Below are 24753 nucleotides of genomic sequence, written 5' to 3'. Positions count from 1 at the left end.
TTTGGGAAAAGTATTTTCTATTTTAATTTTTCTTTGGCCTTTTTATTGTAGTTTTTGGCAGCATTCTTACACTGTACAATTATAAACAACAAAAATGGAATTACCTGAACAGCTAGTCATTTATATCCATGATTATCACTTACAAGTCTTCTCATGTTATTTCAATCTCTATATTCTAACTAGGTGAAAATCATGCAAACTATTTCAAAATGACTTGATCTGAGAGTTCTCCTGTCCTCTTACCCTGACTGCTAGTGGTTGTCTATTTCAAATATGGAAAAAAAATTTGAAGTTCATAATTTTAACTTCTTAGCAACCTTCTTATATCTGGGAAATGTATATATCATAGTTAAGATTAATCCTCTGTGTCATCCACCCTGTCTCTCACTAGTAATGACATTCGTTTAAGGAAACTTGATTATACAATTTCCCTTCCATATTGATTTCCATCAACAATCTGTTAGAATGGTGAATGAAAGAACTGGAAATACTTTGTAAATTATTAAATGGGTTGTGTACATTGCACCAAAAACTTAACTATATATAAGGAAGCATGCACATTCATTTCAAAGAAAGTCAAATTTGAATTAATGATTATAGAAGAAATGCTAAATGACTGAATAACATAAAATTCTCCTTGAATGATAAGTAAAAGCTATGTGCAAACATGGATTGAAATGTAGTATAGTTTTTTTCAACAAAGAAATATGATACATTTAAGACTTCCTTACTGCCATTGAAAAAAATGCTACAAAGGGGGAAAAATGCTTTATCTGGAAAAGTCTGGGGTTATAATGAAATCATATTAGGTTAGTATTTCAAAATTAATGTTATACAAAGTTTCAATTTGGATTTCTTTGATGTCAAATTTTTACTAACATATCTTTGTTTCATCTTTTATTTTGAATCATACTCGTTCGTCTACTAGAAACAATACTTGTTATAAGATATTTAAATATCTTTATATAGATATAATAAGATACATGGAATATACGTATTTGAATATATTTGTGCATATATGTATATAAATATAATCTTTTGCCTCTGTGATCCCATTAATCATTTAGGTAATTTTTCTTTCCGAACCACATCGTTTTGTCATTACATGGGCATAGCAGCAAATATAAATACACTCACACACATACACATACACACACAGATAAAGGTAATCCTACAAAAATCATGAAATTAGTGCTGATTCTCAAGATTTAACCCACAATAAAAAAAATACTTTACTACAAAGAAGACAGGATCAGTTCTTAAATCCACTTGTAAAATGATGATACTTTCTCCATACCTGAGAAATATTTTTCCTGAATGAATTAGAGACAAATGTGGTGACTTAAAACTGATCCCTATACAACAAAGATGATAAAGGAGTTAACTACAGGCCAGACATCTTAATCTGTAAGAGGTCTCTGGGGGTCAAGAAATCACATTCATTTTGCAGGATTATTTCAGGTGGTACAATTTCTTAATTACTGTTAGATGCCTCAGAATAGAGACCTAAATCCATCTAAAACTCCTGCTGCAACGATGACAATTCTGCTGAGTTTATCTCTGCATCTGCTGTGTGACCATGTTCTACATTTACCTTTAAATTTAAGCAAATTATGAAAAGCAACCCTGCTAAAGCTGTCATCATTGAATATCATCATCATCACATAACTGTTTGGACTTAAGAAAAAAGTTCAAACTGTAAAGGATTTTGGAAGCAGATGGTTGAACAAGAGAATCTGGAAGGACTTTCCAGGTTTCTCATCTTCAAATGTCATGCCATGGCTCTAATGTCAATTGTGCTAACATGACAGAGAATGAAATCTAGGCTCAGAAAAGAGCACCTGCTAGTCTAAGGTCACTGAGGTAGTGGCAGAGTTGAGGCTTGCACCCAATTTACAGTGGCTCCAAATTTCACTGCTCCTTCCTGTGTGAATGACTTCTTGCATATCACAATCTGTTCTTACAACGTATAATTTATGGTTTTATGACTCCTGTTGACAGCCTGTGAAGGTTTAAACTCATCAGGCACTTGTCTTTTTGACTTTCCCTCTAGACACAAACTAAGAGTTGGGTCAAACTAGCATCTCAAACAGCTAATCGTGCAACATGAGAAGGCTGCCGAGGAGTCAGAAAGTTCCCCCCCTCTCAATCTTTCCAGGGGTGTAGAATAGCACGGTTTCAAATTCCACATAGAAGATGACCAGGGCATTAACGTTGCTCTGCCAAGTTGATAAATTTAGCAAGACTCTAGAGGTGCAGAAAACTTGCCCAAGAAGACTTGTAATTCTTAGAAAAGATTTGGCAATGGTGGTGTTTTATAGAAAAAGTTTAGAGGTATAACATGGTAACTTCTAACTTGGTGTGTTACTGCCAAAAAATCATCATAAAACACAATCAGACATCTAGAGTTTTGTAAAACTATTAATAACTCAGTCATTTCATTTGGGTTGGAATATTTATTTAAATATTAAAACACGTAATATTAGCAAAATGGGGTTCACAAGAAATGGCAAAAGAGTAATATTTGTTGAATGATATGAAGGTATTTGTTTCAGACACTTATTTGAAAATGCTCGTTTCACCCTCAAATGGTATTTTTAAGAAGTTTAAACTTGGCCCATAACAGCAGTTCAGAAAGAACCGAAAGAAGTTTTGAGAAGCAAGAAGTTGCATCGGCCATATCTGCAGAGCAATGGAAGAAATTTTTATTCCCTAAACTTTCTGCATAGCCGGGATCTACATAGTGGTTAACTCAAACAGATGTGTGGAGTTTCCTTAATGTAGTTGACTAAGAATTTGCTTTGAACCATTATATAGGAAATTTGATTCCTCTAGTCATTAACAAACATTTGTATCTTTTCTAGCCTACCACTTTGAACGTGAGAAAATTCCCAGAAGTTATCCAATGACTGATGGTTTTCAAGTACCATATATTCATAAGGAGAATTTTTTTTCCCTTGTAGAATTATTTACAGACAGATTGTATGTGTAATTACCTATAGATTGACCAAAGTTTGCCCATATTGACTGGTTTATGGATATTTAAAAACTTCTCTTTCTTATATTTTTGATTTAAACCACACTGAAGAAATGCTAATTTATAGATTTTTCTTAGATAATGGGGATATGGTGTTCGCTTTCAAGGAATTCAGTGGACAATTAGGCTTGTTATTAAATACTGGCTGTCATTTTGATAGGTAACGTTAAAAAAATAAAGACAAGTAGATTGGAGACAAAGCAGTATGATCAAATTAAGCTGCAAAATTCCGTGCAAACTTCTCAGAGGAGAAGATGTTTGAATTGAGACTTCAGGCATGAGTGGAGTAGAAGAAATCATAATTCAGAGACATGTGGTACTGTAATTTTAATTTGGTATTTTATAGTTTATTTTTACTTTATTTCTATTACCCAAATATTAAATGTTCTTTGTAGAATAGCTAAATAATACACATATGGGGGAAAAAAGGCTCCATTAATCCTACGAATTGGAAGCAAACATTCTAACATTCCAATGTGTATCTTTCCAGATTTTTTATGCATATATCAATTTATATGTAGAAAAAAATAAAGTAATTCTTGCAAATGAAATGAAATTATGCATTTTGTATTGTGGTTGTTTTCAAATGAAATATATTATGGATTTATCTGGCAATACTTATAAGCTCTGTGTATCTTAGATTGAATAGTTTTTCAATGCATACTTTCTAAAACTAATCATATTTTGTTAGATATTTTGGTCACTTCTAAATATTCAATATTATGAGCAATGCTCCAATAAATTTCCATATTCCTTTTAAAGTATATAATTAATTATATTTTTAGTATATATTCCTAAAAGTATCAAAAATATATACTCAGAATAAAGGCATTTTATATATCTTGTCCTAAGAAAATCTTACCAATTTATAGACAAGTGTGAAATTTTTTAGAAGTTAGGGAAGAGGGTGATCTTTTAATTACACACATCAAAACTAGGCATCATAGCTTATTGGTATGTTTTCTTATGCAAAAGTAATTTTTCAACTTTCTTAAGCAAATACTGTCAAATTTCATTTTTAAAAGGGATACCTGGTTGGAAACTTGAACAGTGATTTCACAAGCAAAATGTTCTTTAAAAATCTGCACTATTCACAGTTGTTTATGCCCAGTTAACCAATGCTGAACATTTAATTACAAAAGCTTTGGCACTCTATATTTAAAGGTTTGTAAAACTTCTTGATGTAGCTCATGTAAAAAAAGGATTGTCAGATATTTAGAATTTTGAGGAGAAATCATTGTAAGATTAAGCACATTGACATGAGATGCTAAGAAATGATAAATGTTAACTCAATACTTCTGTTCTAATAATAGGCCAGGGGTATTAGTTACTTAACATTTTTTCACACTGCATTTGCCTCCACATTCCTGTCCATTCCTCATGCTGGGCATACCAATTGGGAAAGCAAGCTACATTTGCTTTGAAAGCATTCTTCTATTTGTTCTTTCCTTCCTTCCTCTTTTCCTTCCATCCTTTCTCCCTTTCTCCCTCTTTGCCTCCTGCCTTATGTTTTCTTTTAATTAATTAATTCATACTATGTTTTAAGTACAGAAAAAAATTAAAATAGCCTATAATCTCACCAGCCAGATAATCTCAGTGATTTTTATTTATTTATTTATTTATTATTATTATTACTATTTTTGCGATGCGCGGGCCTCTCAGTGTTGTGGCCTCTTCCGTTGCGGAGCACAGGCTCCGGACGCGCAGGCTCAGCGGCCATGGCTCATGGGCCCAGCCGCTCCGAGGCATGTGGGATCTTCCCGGACCGGGGCACGAACCTGTCTCCCCTGCATCGGCAGGCGGACCCCCAACCACTGCGCCACCAGAGAAGCCCTCAGTGATTAATTTTAAATAAAATGAACAGTCTGCCAAGAAGGTCAAACAGCACACAACAGTACCAAATGAGAAGCAAATATGTCTTCTTTCCATTTTCCGGACCCTATTTTTTGTTTTCAAAGTTATTCATCATCAATTTTTTTCTTTTACACCTTTCCAGAAAAATAATATGCATGTACTAGCATATATGTAAAAATAATCTCTCTATTCCTATGTTTATCTATAGGTGGACATGCATATCCTTTTTTTAAAAAATAGAATAAATCATACAATGTGCACTGTTCTAAGCTCTAGTTCTAGAGAATGTTGCATAACACAGATAGATATACACGTGCTTTTTACTAATGCCAAATTATTCTGTTGTACAAATATATACCATAGTTTGACTGTATCAAGGGATATTTGGGGATGAATTCTGTATACCCAACACCCTGCTGAGAACAACTTTACTTGAGAAAATAAGGACGCAATTTAGGGCAACAAATGACAAATAAAAAATAAAAATTATGAGCTCTTTAAGAGTAAGTTTATTTTGTTCAGGATGGGAATTCCAAACCATTATCTTGAGTTTCTCATTACTGTGTTTTTGCCTCAGATTCCAGTGAATAATTTTCTTAAGTAGAATTTAGATCTCTAAATGATCCTGTAAAAGTATGTCTTCAATGAGTCTTCAAATGTCTTTGACTTAGACAAAACATAATTGATATTATGGAATTTTTGGATCTCACAAGGCATAAAAGGATTCACTTTTTGGTCTTAATCAGTATTATCTCCAAATCAAGAAAGCTAACTCCTCTCAGCATGAATGTCTTAGAAAATAGGCTAATTGATAGACTTGAAAGTATGCTCTAAAGCAGATATTTTAACCATTTGGAAGTGGCATGTTAGATTTTGTTTTAGTACAGTTGCCTAGGTAAGGTTTTTACCTCACTCTCCTATGTTACAAGATTGAAATTTAGTTGCAGTCTAGATCATGGATAGTGCAGCTGTATCTTTTATAGCACCCGAAGCACCCTATGCTTTGTGTTTTTAAAGACCAATTCTATTTGCTGTTTCTTGGCATTAAGAAATACAGTAAAACAGCATCCCCAATCACGTTACTTGTTCTGCTATGAATTCTGTTTGCTATGCTGCTATTGCATTCAATATGTGCATTTACATTTAAGTTAACATCTAGAGTTGGATAAAATGATTTGGAACATTTTACATTTAGTGCTAAAGAGAAGACATTTGATATTTATTCGCACTTTGCTCACCACCAGTGATTTCCAGATCTAAAATCACATTACATTCTGTTTCACATATAGTGGCATTTCCTAAGTGTCCTGTCATCATACTTTACTATTATTAAACCAATAACACTGGGTTATAATCTCACCAGAAGTCCAGAAGGAAGACTCTAAAAGAAAAAAAAAGAAGGCTGAAGTGCTTAAAATATAGATGTAAATTAAATTATTACAGACAAAAAGTATAATTCTTCCATAATATTTAAAAATTTAGAAATAACAACATGGTCCTTAATGTATGCTCAGCTAGGGTCAATGTCTTGACAGAAATGTCACCAACATATTAAATAAAATTCCATTTCTTTGTATAACTACTATATATGTTCTCAAGGTCCTTGTCACAGAGCAAAGTTGAATAAGACACATTTACTGCACGTCTGTAGAACTGATAAAAGGATCTGGACATATTTTAAGTGTTCAAATCTCTTTAAGAAGGTTACAGGTATACTGAGACAATAAATTCATGATCCTAAGATTCACTGTGAAAAATATCACTTGGAGAAAAAATACTGCCCTTAAGGATGTATACAAAATCAAATAAGAGGAAGGAAAAATGATAAACAGATAACAAACAAAAAGAAGCTTTTCTATCTTAATAGTAAAAGTCAGCTAGAGAGAATGTAATAATTAGCCATAGTACTTACCAGCTACACATTAGAATTTTCCAAGTATTAAATCTGCATATTCTATGTAATTACTTACTTTAGAACCCTCTATAGCTTCATAGTGCTCTATGTTTTAATTAGAGCTCTAGTTAATTTTAATAATGCTCAAGAAAATTCCTATCTTCTCATTTTAAATGTATTTACTTTGTATTTCTTTGTCTTTTATCTCTCTTCTCTCCACTTCATAAACATCTCATCTTTTGACAAAAGCCCTTAGATATATATCCACCGACATATAATATGTAGTGCTTCTTTGTTTTTTACATTTACATAAATTTCACTCTGTTTCTAATTTCATGCATGCACACTCTCTTTGGAGGACGTACTCATATATTGTTTTATGTTCTTTTGGTCCATTGCTCGATTTGTCACAGATTTTTCATAGTATACTTAAGGTGTACATTTCTCTAGTGATGAATATCTGAGTTGCTTATAACTCCCTACTAACACAGACAATGCTTTGATGAGTGTCCTTGTTCATATTTCCTTATGAACACATGTTGGTATCTCTCTGGGATATGTATCTAGAGGTGCAGACCAGGAGCTGCATGATCAACATATAGTTAATTTCATTAACTAGAACCAGATTTCATTCCAAAATAACTGTATCTATTTGTTCCAGGGACACATGTCTCATTGCTTGGTGGTATCAAGTTTATCATATATTAAATACCAAAATATATACATTGATCTCTTTTTGAGCTCTTTATTCTGCTTGAGTTGCCCAGTGTACCCATACTGTGGGTATGGGTATGGGTACCCATACTGTGGATCTTTATCTTCATAATCCATATAAATATGTACAATTTTGACCATGATTTTATGAGATATAATATCTTTATAAATTTATTTTGAGATATAATATCTTTAGTATATTGTCCTTTCTATAAGCATGGTAAATATCTTTACTTATTCACTTACTTCCTTTAATAGAATTAATTTTTTTGTCATAACATATTTATACTCCTAGAAAAACATGATATTTTATTTCTCACATTTTCTAATTGGTTTTTCTAGTACAGAGGAAAGCTATTAAATTATTTTTATTAGTTCTGTAAGTTTTCCTATTGTTTCTTTTGGTTTTCTACAATAGTAATTACATGATCTACAAAAAAAATGAGATTTCTATTTCTTTACTTCTAATTCCTGTACCTTTTACTCCCTTTTCTTACTTCTAGTGTTTTCGAAGACCACCAATACTAAATTGTGGCAGTGATTTTAGGCTTCTTTGTCTTGTTTCTTATCTAAATAGAAATACATCTAATTTTTAAAATAAATATTGGTATCAATATTCTCCACATACTTATTAAAAATATTATTTTTCAAATTCTTTCTGCTTGGAGAACTTACTTTCATTTTATTTGCAGTACAGATCTTCTCTTAATAAGTTCTCTGAAGTTCTGTTTGTTTAATTTCTTAAATATCTTTTTCCTTTTCAAAAGATACTTTACTGGGTTTTGAATTCTGTATTATGTTTTCTTTCACTACTTTAAAGATGACTTTTAATTATCTTCTGTATTACATAGTATCTGAGGAGAACTCTATTTCACATCTTATTTTGTTTTTGTCCATGCAATGTGTCTATTTTCCTTTAATTTACTTCTCAATTTTCTTTATTTTTGTTTTCAGTAGTTTGTATGTTTTATGTGTGTGTTATGGTATTTATCCTGTTTGGAGTTCTCTGAGCTTATAGATATTAGGTTTAATATGTTTTGTTATTTTTTGAAAATCCTCAGCCATTCCCTTTACAAATATTTTTTCTCCTCCATTTTCTTTTTCCTTCTTCTCAGACACAAATTATACATAAGCCATTTGATATTGTTCCACAGATCTTGGATGCTCTGTCCTAATTTTTGTTTTCATTTGTTTATTTGCTTATTTATTTATTTATACTTATTCCCCTTTGTATTCCAGTTTGGATAATGTTTTTCAATCTATCTTCAAGTTCACTGACTCTTTCTTCAACTCAGTTGAATATGTGGATAACTTTGACTAAAGCAATCTTAATCTGTTACAAGCAATCTTAATCTGTTACAGTGTCCTTTACTTCCAGTATTTCCATTTAATCTTTTCTTTCATATTTCCGTTCAACTTTTGTTATAGTTTCCAATTGTCTGCCAAAATCTTCCAAGAGGATTTTGACAGAGTAATCATAGTATTTTAAATTATCTGTCTCATAGTTCCAACATACACATCCTTTACTAATCTTTTTCTGTTGATTGTTTTGTCTTTGACAGTGTATTTCTTGCTTTTATTTATTTCATAATTTTTGCTTGATTGTTGCATGTAATGTGTAGAACTTTAGAGCCTGAGGTGAATGTTATTTAGACCCCAAAACATACAATCTTCTTCTCCTAAGCCATTAGTTCAAATATAGAAGACCAAATCCTTTCTTCGCTTACAGACATATTTTAGCTCCTAATCTGACCATCTTTAATTCTGCCTAGTTATTTCAGAGTAAACTATAATTGATTAGATACAAGCTTTCTTGGTTACAATCACACACTAGTGCATCCCTAAACTTACTGTTTTGTCACAATTAGTTAGATGACTCAGCATTTTTGTCACCTAAAGCAGGAGTGAAATGTGTAGTTTAGAAATTATTTTCTAAATTCATGCCTTAAGAAGAACTGTAACCATTTTGTTTTAGCAATAGTGTGTATCATCTCTATCATCAGCCCACATTATTAAAGATACCATGACTGTGGGATGTATTAATAGCAGCAACACATGTAATAACCAGATTCTCTGAGCTTCCTGGATCTGTGGTTTGGTGTCTGATATAAGTCTGGGGAAATTCTCAGTCATTACTGCTTCAAATATTACTTCTGTTCCTTTCTCTCTTTCTTTTCCTTCTGATATTTCCATTATGCATATGTTATACCTTTTGTAGTTGTCCCACAATTCTTGGATATTCTGTTCTATTTTTTCCAGTCTTTCTTAAAATGTCCATCTGTTTGTTTATACTATCCATCTGTTCTTATATGTTATCTACTTTTTCCATTAAAACCCTTGCCATATTAAGTTTTTTTAACTCTTGGTCTAATTCCAACATCCCTGCCATGTCTGTGTTTGGCTCTTATGCTTGTTCAGTCTTTTCAAACTGTGCTTTTTACCTTTAATGTGTCTTACAATTTTTTGTTGAAAGATAGACATCATGTACTGGGTAAAAGGAACTGCAATACATAAGCCTTTGGTAATGTAGTGGTAAGGTGTTGGGGGAAGGGAAGCATTCTATAATCCTATGATTAGGTTAGGTTTCAACCTTTTGGTGAGCCTGGGCCCCTGAACAGTGAGCTTCACCAGTGCATCTCAGTTTTTGTTGTTGTTGTTGTTTTTTGTCCTCTGCCTCTCCACCTCTGTTAGGTCAGATCAGCATTATTAGAGGGGTCTAGAGTTAGAGTTTGGTATTTCCCTTCCCCCAGATGAGTTAGATTATGATAAAATCTCTGCAGGTTAGGCTTTAGTAAAATAGTTTCTTCTGAGAGCAGGACTTGTTAAAAAGAACAGAATACTCTGGCATATTTCAAAATACTTTTCCCCCCCTCCTGCTGGAAACTCGAGGGGATTTTTCCTCAGTATTTGCTGTAAGAAAATGGTACCACTCCTGCAAGTAAAACTCATAGAAATATGAGGGAGTCCCTATGACTGGGTCCCCCTGGAGATCCAAATTGACTCACAGATTCAGAGGAGAAACTAGTGGTTGTCTGGGAGGTGTGTGGGTAGAATGGATGAAATAAGTGAAGGGGATTAAGAGATACAAATACAAATAAGTCACAGGATGTAATGTACAGCACAGGGAATATAGTCTGTAATATTATAATAACTTTGTGTGGTGTGTAACCTATATCAAATCACTATGTTGTGTGCCTGAAGCTAATATAATATTGTAAGTCAACTATACTTCCAATACAGAAAAAAAAAAAGAGTTGTTGATTCTTTTAGTTTTATCAGCTTTTTCCTTGTTGTTAAGAGGCAGTGGTGATTTCTAAACTCCTTACATGCTGGATTAGAAGTGTGAAATCTGACAAAAGGAAATTCATCCTTGAATAACCAGGTTGAATGAACATTGTTAATTGCATGGTTTAGATAATGTCTGACCTTCAGGAGGTAGTGAGACTAGATGGATTTCTGAATGTAATTCCAAAAGGTAACTAACAAGTTTTAAAGGAAACATTGCATAAAAGAATTTTAAGTTGTAAATATTCTTACTATTGGGCAGGTATAACCAAAATTCGAATACAATGTTTCTGGTGTTCTAGAAGGATTCTCCAGGAAAGTTTTGAAATGCATACCTATACATATTTTTTAAGAATTACAAGGATAATATCACAAGGACAGATGATTATATCTCATACTATCAACACTAGTAAAATCATTCTAATGTCTTCTTAAAATTCTATCATAACTTTGAAGCTTGATAGTTATGCTTTGAGGACAAATCATTTGTGTCAAATTGTGTCTTTAGAGTAAAAGCAAAACTCTGGATGACTAAAAAATATTTTCAAGAAAAAAATACTACAAAATAATGAATCAAATAGCACCGTCACTGTTGTTAGTAAATAGAGATACTTAGCAGAAATAGTGGGGTTAGAATTGTATCTGCCATAAACAATAGAGAAATGGGGGTGAATTTATGAGGATAAAATTTAACTCTAAGGAAGAATTATTAAAATCCTATCACTGGAAATTAAAGTATCTGAAATAAAATATTTATTGAAAAAGCTTAACAGTAGATTAAACACAAATTATCTAAATTGAAGTCAAAGAAAAAAAAAGTCAGAGCACCAGAGAGATATTTAGGGAATAAATGTACTTGGGATCAGAAGGAGAGGAGAGAGAGAATGCAACAGAAAGAATATTTTGAAGATGTCTGAGAACTTGCTAAAATTGCTGCAGGATCTCTATTCTATAAAAAAAATGTGTGCCAATAAAACTCAAAAAAATTGTTTTTTATTTCATTTAGTTAAAAAAATTATATAGAGTTATCTTTGCCTATCTCAGTCATGTAAAAAAATTGGCTATTTTCATCAGCCTAATATTATTTCTTCAGTCAAACAGAAAAACCAGCAGAAGTAAATAAAAGCTAGATTTAGATAATTCAATTCATTCATAAACAAACAAATAAATAAATAATCACAACAAACAAAAATCAAGAGGCCTGGGATATAGTTCTCTATATCGTCTTGTTCCATTTGGGTTGCTCTAACAAAATACCAGAGATTGGATGGCTTGTAAACTGCAGACATTTATTTCTCACCGTTCTAGAGGCTAGAAGTCCAAGATCAGGGTGCCAGCATGATCAGGGTCTGGTGAAGGACTTCTTCCAGGTTGCAGACTGGAACTTCTCACTGACTCCTCAATTCCTCCCATGTGGGAAGAGGCAAACAAGCTCTCCAGTCCTCTTTAATAAGTGTTCTAATCCCATACCTGAAGACTCCACTCTCTACTCTCTCCCAAAGGCCCCACCTCAAAATACCATCACATTAGGCATTAGGATTCCAACATACAACTTTTGAGGAGACAAATTCAGACCATAGCACACATGTGCTACATTCAGTTAATTAAATCAAGTTCTTATACATCTTATGTATCTCTTTAATTAACCATTTTCTCTCCATACCTACTAAAAATTATTTATGTTAAATTGTCATCAACTTTTTCTTGGACTAAAAAAGGAGGGGGGCAGGGTTAGCAACTTGTCTCTGACTTGTCATTCCAGTTGGGACTGGGAGAATGACCAGGGAGAAACGATTTGGTTAAATCTTGTGAACATGCAAATCACCACACTTGACAGCATTAATTAGTAGAAAGATAAAGGAAAGTCCTTGTCTATGGCTTGCTTTTAGCAGGACTTGCCTGTCTTTCTCTGATTGTTGTGAGTCTGATTTGATAATCCCATTCTGTGTTTCTTAGATTAGTGCTGTTAACAGAATTATCTTTATTTTTTACAAATAATGATAGCTAAGGCATTTTTAGCAAGAAAAAAGAGGGATTAGAAACGCTTTAGGATAATTTAATGCCTACTTATTGTTGGTGGAAAGATGACTTGAGGTAGATTATGAAAGGCAAATTTTATCAAAGAATTCAGGAGAAATAAGCTTAGAACCATGGGCTAAATGAGTAGAGTTCCAGGCAAAAGGAAAATGTACAAAAAATATTTTCCCTCGATGATGTGACCATCTCTGGTGAAAGTTAGATCTCTAATACACAATGCTGGAAAAATGAGAAAATAAGAAACAGACTTTTTTGGGGAAGTCTTTCTGGTCATATATTACATCCTTGGTGCACTAAACAGCTCAGCAAAAAATGCTATATTCAGTTGCAAAATAACTCAGTTAAGACCACTGGTTACTTAAAACAATTATACAAGTACCTGGAAGCAAAACTTAGGTGACCATAGAATTCCAAGGATATTCTGTGAAAGAACTAGACATTTTAAAGAGAGACACCAGTAAAAAGAATTAACAGCCAATAGACACTTCATCAGTTTAAGATACTGCCAAGTAGAATAGACTAATGGCCAAGTGGCCACAGACCTTTGTGAATAGATGTTTCTCCATGGTATAGCAATTATGTTGCCACAGTGGGTGAAGATGATGGTTTGGAAAAAAACCTTTGGAGGGTTAATTACCTCAACTTGCACGGACTCACAAGTGGAATTCTCCTAAAGTGATAAGAATGTACTGACCATCCACCTAGCTTGGCTTTATCATGATCAAGGGTAATGCACTGAACTTAATGCCATTGATACAGACTATGATACAGAATGTAATAAAAGAACTATCTATCTTGAGCAACTTAGGTACCTTGCTCTTAGTAGGCTAAGAGAATATTCAGGAAGTACTGTGGCTTGGGTTGTGTGATGAGAAAATGATACACATGGTCCAACTGAGATATGGTACAAAAAGAAGAAACGAAAAGACTAATGATGGTAACAATAACCTATTCAACTGTTGGCTTTTGAAGAATGTGTTGAAATAAAGAACACTGACAAGACTTCAAATAAATTGATAGCATATTTTTAATGCTAAGGAGACGAGAGATCCACTCTGACCTAATCCCAACCTATTAAAACATCATGCCAATTGTGTCTTATTTTTTTCTAACCTGAAGGAGTTAAAATCTAATTAAGATAATCAGGATTTAGACTGGAAAATACTTGAACGGGGTGGGAGGGTCAGTTTACTCTTTTTCTTAGATCTATTGAATCTAAAACAGCTTGAGGGGATGAGGGTTGCTTTCTTCATCTACGGGTGGTGTGGAGGGAAACATGGGCAGCATCTTAGGCCTTATAACAATTTGAATGGTATTGCTTGGAAATACTATGTAAAATCATTTTAGGATTGATGGATATGGGGCTGTGTGTACAGTAATCCTTACAGGGAATAGAGATGGCACTCTGAAAGGTACAAGTTAAACTGGCAGAGCATATCAATTACCTAAAGAAGGGAACTAAAGTTACAAATTGAAAAGATTATTCTCTAGTCCAGTCACCTTTACCTGAAGGTATAACAGTATTGGACATTTTGGAGTGTGGAGCATTTTTTGCCATTACTCTTTTCATGGGAGTTATCAACTAAGCTTGTCCTTTGCCTAGTTTTAATTGGCCTTGCTAAATGGGACCTTTTGTAATTATCCATGCCCTTCTAGGTAGTAGAAATTAGGCAGTACAGAATTTTAGGGGGCAGCAGGAGATCTGTGTTCTAATTAAGGAAATGGCTGAAGTTGGAGTTTGATTCTCCCTAATTCTCTTTTCATCAGTTTTTTCCAGTCAGTTTTTAAGGCAGTTCCTGGAGACTCATGGTAGATTGTCAAGGTTTAAAAACTTTATTCCTCTGAACATTTCAGTTGTACGGAAGTATACCCATATAGTGCCTACATAGTATTTTTTTTTTTTTTGGCCACACCTCGTGTCTTATAGAATCTCAGTTCCCTGACCAAGGATCCAAACTGCTCACTCAGCAGCGAAAGCATGGAGTCTTAACCACTGGAGCATGGGGGAATTCCCCTTACAAAGTATTTTAAGTACTGTATAGGAAATACAACAGTTCAAGCAGAATTGGTCAGTCAATATAGATATGGTTAATGATTTATTTAGAATGCCAGTTCTGAATCCCATCCAGGCACAATTTGCATTCTTGTGAAATGGAATCCACTATGCTACAAGGTTATTTGAATTCACCACCATAATGCCATAATCTAGTGTGGTGGCACTTGGACTTCATAACCATAAAAAGCAAGTTAGCTCCCTATGTTGATAAAATAATAATTGCTCTCTTCAAAGGAGGAAATGTAGGGGGAGTTAAAAACTGTAGTCACTCATATGACTAATAGTGTTTGTGAAATAAATGCACCTAGAATTCAAAGACAATTCATTTTGTGAAATTCCTGAGAATTATGTGGTGATAGCAGCCAGAGACATTCTTCAAAATGTGAGGACTCAGTTACCATCTCTCAGTGAACTTGTTTTAAGCAAGAAGCTCAGGGATTAGCAGTGTCCAGACTTTGATAAAAATGTATTCCTTATCCAGGAATCCTTTTCACAAAGCTAAGAAAATAATAGCAGAACCTGAATGGGGCCCTGAGCAAAACCAAACATTAAAAGTCTTATTAAGAGTGACAACATAGGCCGTCCCAATCAGCCCTTATGGCTCAACTGAGCAGGTAGTTCTAGACCTGTTTAAAACTAGAATACATGAAGACTAGAGCACTTGGCAGAAATTGAATAAGGCTACTCCGCAGAGACCTCTAGGTTTTGAACACAAATGCTGCCATTTGAATGAACATTCCAGTTTGTTACTGGGCATTGGTCAAAAGTGCCCCCATCAGAGATGTGCATCAGGTAATTGTAAGACTAGAAATAATAATTATGCCCCGGGAGAAGTCAGAAAAATATTAGAAAAATATTAGTGCATCATATATATGAGCAGATTATTGCCAACAGAGCCAACAATTGAGTCTCTTAGGTCCTCCACACCCCTTTCAATTTGTAGTCTGAACCTTCTGACTTTTCCCCCGCCGAGGCAAAGCTGACTGCTTGGTCCGCGGACGGGAGTTCCTGAATTGAAGCGACGCATTGCCTTTTGGAAATCAGTGACACTATCCCCTGCAGAAGGTAAAACCTTGGTGGAAGAAGTCAAGGGAAAGCCTGCCGTGGGCAGACCTGAGACCCAGTTACAATGCAGGAAAAGAGAAGTTAGGCTCATGCCTCAGGGGAATATTTGGATATTTGTAAGCTTTTAAACTATGGTCAATGACCTTGGATTATATACAGGCAAATGGGTCTTCTAAAAAACATGGCTTCATATGGGACTCTTATTTATGGAAATCCCTGTGGAATTTAGAGGAATAATTTAGACGCGCCTTGTAGATGCCAAATAAAAATACCAGTTGCCAGTTCAGAAGTCAAATGGAATGTTAAGGCAGAAATAGCTGAATCCCTAGGGCAGGGATGCAGATGCTAAGGCCATGCACCCATGCGCTGAAATGGCTTATTCACCTTGCCCCTGATGAATTCACTAATAAGAAACTACAACCACTGCCAACAAGAAAGGAATTACTTGAAAATGTCTGTGAGTAAAAATTTCCCCCCAAAAAACCTTATATATAGTTGACAAGTATATTATATTAAACATCTACACAAAGGGTTACAAGCTGTGTTTAACTGTAGCTGATATTTATTCTAAGTTTTGCTTACCTGTGAAAGGGGTAACCTTGGATAATATGACATAATTAATAGTTGGGAACAGCAAGTTTCTATCAATTTACCTGGATACATTTCTTATAATCAGGGTTCACATTGCTATGGGCAAGAACTATTCTAAGCATTTACATATATTAATGTTTAATACTACAGCGCTTCTCCGAGGAACATACTATCACTACCTAAACTTTAGAGCTGAAGAAACTGAGTCACAGAGAGGTTCAGTGATCTTCCCAATGTCATGCAGAAAGTTAGTGGTAAAGTCCATAAAGTTAGTGGTAAAGTCCATAAAGTTAGTGGTAAAGTCCATAAAGTTAGTGGTAAAGTTCATAAAGGCTATTCTGGATACTCTGCTCTTAAGCAGCATGCTGTACTGCTTCTCCAGAAACACTGATCAGAATTTTTAAAAATCAGTTTAGCAATATATACTGAGAATCTTAAAGCAATCATTTTCTGACACATTTTTATTACATCATTTTTTGTCACACAGGAAAACAAGATTCAAAATAATGGCTGGTGAAATGGAAAAAACTATGCAGATTATAATAAATAGACTAATAAAGCAAATAAACTAATATGTAGATATTAGAAAAAAACTTTAGAATTTCTGATTTTAAAAGCAATTAATAAAAAAAGTAGAAACACAATTCCATGCTCATTATGATTTTACTATATAAATTTAACACTGACATTTAAAACTAGAAGTAAATGGTACAAAATGTTGACAGTGCATGTATTTGGGTTGTGATATAATGAGTCATTTTTTTCCTGTTTTGAATTTTATCCATTTACCAAATTTAAAATAACAAACCCATTTCCTTATTTTTTTCTCCATATACATTTTATTTATTTATTTATCTATTTTAACATCTTTATTGGAGTATAATTGCTTTACAATGGTGTGTTAGTTTTGAAAAAAGGGAAAAGAGAAAACATATTGGATTGTAACCTTTCATCTGAAAGCATATGTGTACATCCACGAAGACAAAATACATCGGGATCAAAATTCACACACACACACACACACACACACACACACACACACACACACACACACACTATATATAGCTTCAAAAAGCATGTGATGAGACCCTGTTTTTTTTTTTCACGTCTTTATTGGAGTATAATTACTTTACAATGGTGTGTTAGTTTCTGCTTTATAACAAAGTGAATCAGCTATACATATACAAATATCCCCATATCTCCTCCCTCTTGCGTCTCCCTTGCACCCTCCCTATCCCACCCCTCTAGGTGTTCACAAAGCACCGAGCTGATCTCCCTGTGCTACGTGGCTGCTACCCACTAGCTATCTATTTTACACTTGGTAGTGTATATATGTCCATGACACTCTCTCACTTTGTCTCAGCTTACCCTTCCCCCTCCCTGTATCCTCAAGTCCATTCTCTACGTCTGCATCTTTATTCCTGTCCTGCCCCTAGGTTCTTCAGAACAATATTTTTTGTTTTTGAGATTCCATATATATGTGTTAGCATACAGTATTTGTCTTTCTCTTTCTGACTTACTTCACTCTGTATGACAGACTCTATGTCCATCCACCTCAATACAAATAACTTAGTTTCGTTTCTTTTTGTGCCTGAGCAATATTCCATTGTATATATGTGCCACATCTTCTTTATCCATTCATCTGTCAATGGACAATTAGGTTGCTTCCATGTCCTGGTTATTGTAACTAGAGCTGCAGTGAACATTGTGGTACATGACTCTTTCGGAATTATGGTTTTCTCAGGGTATAGGCGCAGTAGTGGGATTGCTGGGTCGTATGGTAGTTCTATCTGTAGTTTTTTAAGGAACCTCCATACTGTTCTTCATAGTGGCTGTATCAATTAACATTCCCACCAACAGTGCAAGAGGGCTCCTTTTCTCCACACCCTCTCCAGCATTTATTGTTTCTAGATTTTTTGATGATGGCCATTCTGACTAGTGTGAGGTGATACCTCATTGCAGTTTTGATTTGCATTTCTCTAATGATTAGTGATGTTGAGCATCCTTTCATGTGTTTGTTGGCAATCTGTATATCTTCTCTGGAGAAATGTCTATTTAGGTCTTCTGCCCATTTTTAAACATGACTCAATTTGAAAACCACTTTCTTTTTTTCATTAGATTGAGTCTAATTTGCTTTTGTAAGATGAAGATCATTGCATTTACTGTGGGCTTTGAAATAATACTACATTCCAGCTATCAAACTGACTTCTTCAACACATTTATATATGTTTTACAAACCATTTAAGCAATCTCAAACATTTTTGTTTGGTTGAGTCTTTACTGTGCACTTATGATTTTTGTGACACAAAGAGAACTTTGGGTGACAGTTATTATTATCGGATTTTAGTTCAGTGTTACAAATGTTTGATAGAATTCACCTGTGAAGCCATCTGGTCCTGGGCTTTTGTTTGTTGGAAGACTTTTTTTGTGTGTGTGTGTGGTACGTGGGCCTCTCACTGCTCTGGCCTCTCCTGTTGCGGAGCACAGGCTCCAGACGCGCAGGCTCAGTGGTCATGGCTCACGGGCCCAGCTGCTCCGCGGCATGTGGGATCTTCCCGGACCAGAGCACGAACCCGTGTCCCCTGCATCGACAGACAGACTCTCAACCACTGCGCCACCAGGGAAACCCTGTTGGAAGACTTTTAATCACAGTTTCAATTTCAGTGCTTGTGATTGGTCTGTTTATATTTTCTATTTTTTCCTGGTTCAGTCTCAGCAGGTTGTGCTTTTCTAAGAATTTGTCCGCTTCTTCCAGGTTGTCCATTTTTTTTGGCATATTGTTGCTTGTAGTAATCTCTCATGATCCTTTGTATTTCTGCAGTGTCAGTTGTTACTTCTTCTTTTTCAGTTTTATTTCTTCTGTTCATTTGAGTCTTCTCCCTTTTTTTCTTGGTGAGTCTTGATGGGACTCTCTGCGCTTTCTGGACTTGATTGACTATTTCCTTTCCCATATTAGGGAAGTTTTCAACTACAATCTCTTCAAATATTTTCTCAGTCCCTTTCTTTTTCTCTTCTTCTTCTGGGACCCTTATAATTTGAACATTGGTGCATTTAATGTTATCCCAGAGGTCTCTGAGGCTGTCCTCAATTCTTTTCATTCTTTTTTCTTTATTCTTCTCTGCAGTAGTTATTTCCACTATTTTATTTTTCAGGTCACTTATCCGCTTTTCTGGCTCAGTTATTCTACTTTTGATTCCTTCTAGAGAATTTTTAATTTAATTTATTGCGCTGTTCATCATTGTTTGTTTGCTCTTTAGTTCTTCTAGTTCTTTGTTAAACGTTTCTTGTATTTTCTCTATTCTATTTCCAAGATTTTGGATCATCTTTACTATCATTATTCTGAATTCTTTTTCAGGTAGGCTGTCTATTTCCTCTTCATTTGTTTGACCTGGTGAGTTTTTACCTTGCTCCTTCATCTGCTGTGTGTTTCTCTGTCTTCTCATTTTGCTTAACTTACTGTGTTTGGGGTCTCCTTTTCACAGGCTGCTGGTTCATAGTTCCCATTGTTTTTGGTGTCTGCCCCCAGTGGATAGGGTTTGTTCAGTGGGTTGTGTAGGCTTCCTGGCGGAGGGGACTGGTGCCTTTGTTCTGGTGGATGAGGCTGGATCTTGTTTTTCTGCTCCACAGGACAGCATCCAATGGTGTGTTTTGGGATGTCTGTGTCCTTATTATGATTTTAGGCAGCCCTTTCTGCTAATGTATGGGGTTGTGTTCCTGTCTTGCTAGTTGTTTGGCATAGGGTGTCCAGCACTGTAGCTTGCTGGTCATTGAGTGGAGCTGGGTCTTAGCATTGAGATGGAGACCTCTGGGAGAGTCTTCAGTGTTTGATATTATTTGGATCCAGGAGGTCTCTGGGGGACCAATGTCCTGAACTCGGGCCTCCACCTCAGAGGCACAGGCCTGACACCCGACCAGAGCACCAAGACCCTGTCAGCCACACAGCTCAGAAGGAAAGGGAGAAAAAAAGAAACAAAGAAAGAAAAAATAAAATAAAATATAATAAAATAAAGTTCTTAAAATAAGACATTAAAAATTATTTTTTAAAAAATAATTAAATGAAGAAAAAAGAAAGAAGAGAGCAACCAAACCAAAAAACAAATTCACCAATGACAAGAAGCACTAAAAACTATACTAAAATAAAACAAATGGACAAACAAAACCCTAGGACAAATGGTAAAAGCAAAGCTATACAGGCAAAATCACACCAAGAAGCATACACATACACACTCACAAAAAGAGAAAAAGGAAAAAAATACATATATCTTTTGGGAAGTCTGAGGTCTTCTGCCAGCATTCAGTAAGTGTCCTGTCGGAGTTATTTCTGATATATCTGAGGGGAGGAAGGTGATCTCTGCATCTTACTCCTCTGCCATCTTGCAGGCCTCTTGCCACTGTCTGCAGTCTGGCCCTCGATCGCCGAGGCCATCCATGGGTCCCAAGAGCTTCAGAGGGAGGATGAAAGAGGTGTCCCTGTGGCTGGGACAGGCTCTCAGTGAGGCAATGGGAAGGACCCAAGTGAGGAGCCTAGGTGGATACAGCCGCTCCCGCCATGGATGCCACCGACTCCCCAAAGCTGGAGATGTTGTAGAGGCTGTTTCCTTGGGATTGCATTTCCCAGAGCACAGCGCTTGCATCTGGTGTGGTGGCTAAGCGCCAGGACGTGGCAGGCTGGGGTGGTGAGGCTGGACTCTCTTTTCCTTTTAAGTAGAAAATAATTTCTTAATAATAATTCCTTCTATTCCTCTGTGCAATGAATATTAACATCTTCTTATATACATTGGTTGCATGTTGGTAAAATGAATTGTTTCCTATCTATATTGATGGCTTTCTTAGTGGCCAACTGGTCCATCTCCATTATTCTGTAGCTTAAGGATATATTTAATTATCCATACACACAAACCATTTGAGTAAAATTCTCCTAATACAATGAAATTGTGTCTCTGTTGGTTGATTTTGCTTTAGAAATGACTTATGCTGTATTCAACTCTAATTTTCTATTTTCCTAATGTAGACGGTAAGAGAATAATGGGTATTCAAGTAGTTCCCAATAAACTGTGAAGATCTCTTACTGATAAAGATCTTCTCTTCCTGTGAAGTTCAGGGCCTATATTCCACGTTGGTACAACAGGAACTGAAACATGGATTATATGCCCTTCCATGTTTGAAAAAGGCATCTTTTAATTTTATTGTAATTCTTAGGAAACATCATCACCGGGCATAACCAAAATAGGCAATTTTCATGAAGCATTTTAGAAAGTATAAAGCTCATCCTGATGGAATATATGCTAAGGTCATCCCTCTAGGTGAGGGAAATATGATAATTAGTCAATGTTTGAATATCAGGGAACAAATAAAGTTGTATTAATCATTAATCATTGTATAATCATTGGAATAACATATTTAGTTAATATGGCAATCAGTTACAAGGAGAAAAAGGTGTCTGGATTTTCAAGGAATTATTCGTTTTGAAGTGCATTTTTATATAGTTCAGAATGTTTTTTAAAATGGTAGAAACATTTGAAAAATATAAAGAATAGCATAGTTTAATATGCTAACAGTACATATTTGTAAGGTATATTGCTTGCTATGCAACTCAAAAGAAAAATGTAATATATACTTTCACTGGTAAAAATATCTTTCTTATAGAGAATGTTTCATAATAAAACTTTCTTAAACTCTAATCCTTAATCTTTCAAGCAAGTGCAATGTTGAAGCACTTCTTTCTGTAATAAACTCTAGGTGTGGTTTAAAAAGTTAAGGAAGGGCTTCCCTGGTGGCGCAGTGGTTGAGAGTCTGCCTGCCAATACAGGGGACACAGGTTCGTGCCCCAGTCCGGGAAGATCCCACATGCTGCGGAGTGGCTAGGCCTGTGAGCCATGGCCGCTGAGCCTGTGCGTCTGGAGCCTGTGCTCTGCAACCGGAGAGGCCACAACAGTGAGAGGCCAGCGTACTGCAAAAAAAAAAAAGTTAAGGAAAAAGTAATTTCTTTTGGTCCATATGCTGTTGGATTTTATAATCAAAACAAGCAAAAATATTTAACACATTTTCTGTGTTTTCCATCACCAAAACAAGAGAATTTTGGAATATTGCTCATTTATATTATACACTATCTAAACAATACCATTTTAATGTTAATAACATGGTTTTCTATTTTGACTTTATTGTTTAATAAAAGTTAAAAAGGAAAATAATTGAACTTATTTTATCTGAATGAATAAAAATAATGCCATAAAATGCCTTAAAAAATGCCAAAAAATATAATGCCATAAAAATTATAATAATATTGAGCATTCAACATTTTCACTAACTAGAATTGAATTTCTCCTTTTTTATCATATACAAGGTTAAATGCTACAAAAATTAAGTTTAGGGAAGCCTTCACTGTGCCAGTTTTTACCATTACAAAATGTCCTGTGAGAATTAGAATATGTTTTTCTTATCTCAACATGTCAAGTGTTACCACTATTGATGACCTTAAATAATGATTCTATTATCTAAATGGTTTTGTATTTAAATAAGACATTTAAAAAATTGCTATTGACTTGCTGTGTGACCTGGAGCCATTCACTTAACCTCTCTGTTTCTTGATAGGAATCAGATTAAGATTAATTATCCATGTGTGCTTTGCTAGCATAGAGAGAAAATGAGAGAGAATCTGTAAACTAAATTAGATTTTAAAATATGTCATACACATTCAAAGTGTTATTCCAATGTGTAATCATATACAGTAAGGTCTGTCAGCATTTAAATTAAATGATAAGCTTAGATACTTAAAAGTGGTTTGTGTGGAATTTAGAAATTAAAGGAAGACCAGAGTTTCCTCCAATTCATAATCCATATTAAATGGTTAGAGGGGAGAACAAGACTGGAGATGAAACTTTTATTCAAAGTTGAATGTGATTTTCCTACATTTAAAGATCTTAGTTTTCTTAGAATGACATTATTCCTTCTAGAAAGGGAGAAAAAACCTTTTCCTTGAAAAACTGTCATTGGTCAAATCGTTATTAGTAATCTTTGACACCACTGGGGAATCAAGATTCCTGATTTCTAGTCTTAGCTAAGGAGATAATTAATTAGCTGTGCCTTGAGGAATTCAGCTACACAGTTTGAACCTCACTTTTTTAAATTAAAAAAATTATTACATAAGTTTCAGGTAGACAGCACTTATAATCTGACATCAGTATATACTACAAAGTGATCAGCACAAGTCTAGTTACCATCAATCAGCATATATTTGTCCCCCGCTTCACCCATTTCTCCCACCCTCCACACCCCTTCCCCTCTGGTAACTGCTAACCTGGTCTCTGTAACTATGAGTTTGTTTTTGTTTTATTTTTTTGTTCATTTGTTTTCTTTTTTTAGATTCCACATATGGATGAAATCATACTATGTTTGTCTTTCTTACATGTTTGACTTATTTCGCTTAGCCTAATACCTTCAAGGTCCTTCCATATTGTTGTAAATGGCAGAATTTCAATTTTTTTTTATGGCTCAGTGATATTCCATTTTATATAAACACACATACACACACACACACACACACACACGCATATACCTAACTTACATATTCTTTATCCATTCATCTACCGATGAACACTTAGGTTGTTTCCATACCTTGGCTATCGTAAATACTGCTGCAATGAACATAAGGGTTACATATATCTTTTGAATTAGTGTTTTCATATTCTTTGGGTAAATACCCAAAAGTGGAACAGCTGGGTTATATGGTAGCTCTTTTCTTAAGTTTTTGGGTAATCACCATACTGTTTTCCATGGTGGCTGCTCTAATTTACTGTTCCACCAACAGTGTATGAAGGTTCCCTTTTCAACACCTCTCCTCCAACAATTGTTATTTCTTGTCTTTTCAATAATAGCCACTTTCTTAATCTGAAGAATGACAGGGAATTTAAAGCAAATGACTTCTAGAAGTAATTTCAGAGTGAAAATTTCATGACATAACTCATTCAAATTATTCTTATAGCCTTGTCAATTCTAGAATAATAAGAATAATAAAACACATACATACACACATTGGTTTAAAAATAAGACATAGATTAAGAACCAATTCCCTGGGTTGTATTTAAGATGGTACAAGATTTTATATGCGTAGTCCCTTCAAGAGGTAATAGAATAAACTTGGAAACATCTCTTAGAGACATACTTGATCAGGTAATTCTGAAAAGGAACATTTCCTTATTCCATGGGTGATATTTCTCTAAT

The 24753-nt window shown here is 34.7% G+C and overlaps 1 protein-coding gene across 1 annotated transcript in view; it reads right to left on the bottom strand.

The window, feature by feature from the left end:
* The window catches only part of LOC116756372 (transmembrane emp24 domain-containing protein 2-like), a 52957-nt gene that overhangs the window by 1585 nt on the left and 26619 nt on the right, over nucleotides 1–24753 (bottom strand). Inside the window, exon 2 of the mRNA XM_032636629.1 lies at nucleotides 244–262. Coding sequence (XP_032492520.1) covers nucleotides 244–262 — 19 coding nt within the window. The remainder of the gene's footprint in view (nucleotides 1–243; nucleotides 263–24753) is intronic.

The sequence above is a fragment of the Phocoena sinus genome, chromosome 7 (genome assembly GCF_008692025.1).
Source record: "Phocoena sinus isolate mPhoSin1 chromosome 7, mPhoSin1.pri, whole genome shotgun sequence".
NCBI classification, from domain to species: domain Eukaryota; kingdom Metazoa; phylum Chordata; class Mammalia; order Artiodactyla; family Phocoenidae; genus Phocoena; species Phocoena sinus.
The sequence above is the reverse complement of the archived record's forward strand: the minus strand, read 5'-3'. Positions and strand labels throughout refer to the sequence as shown.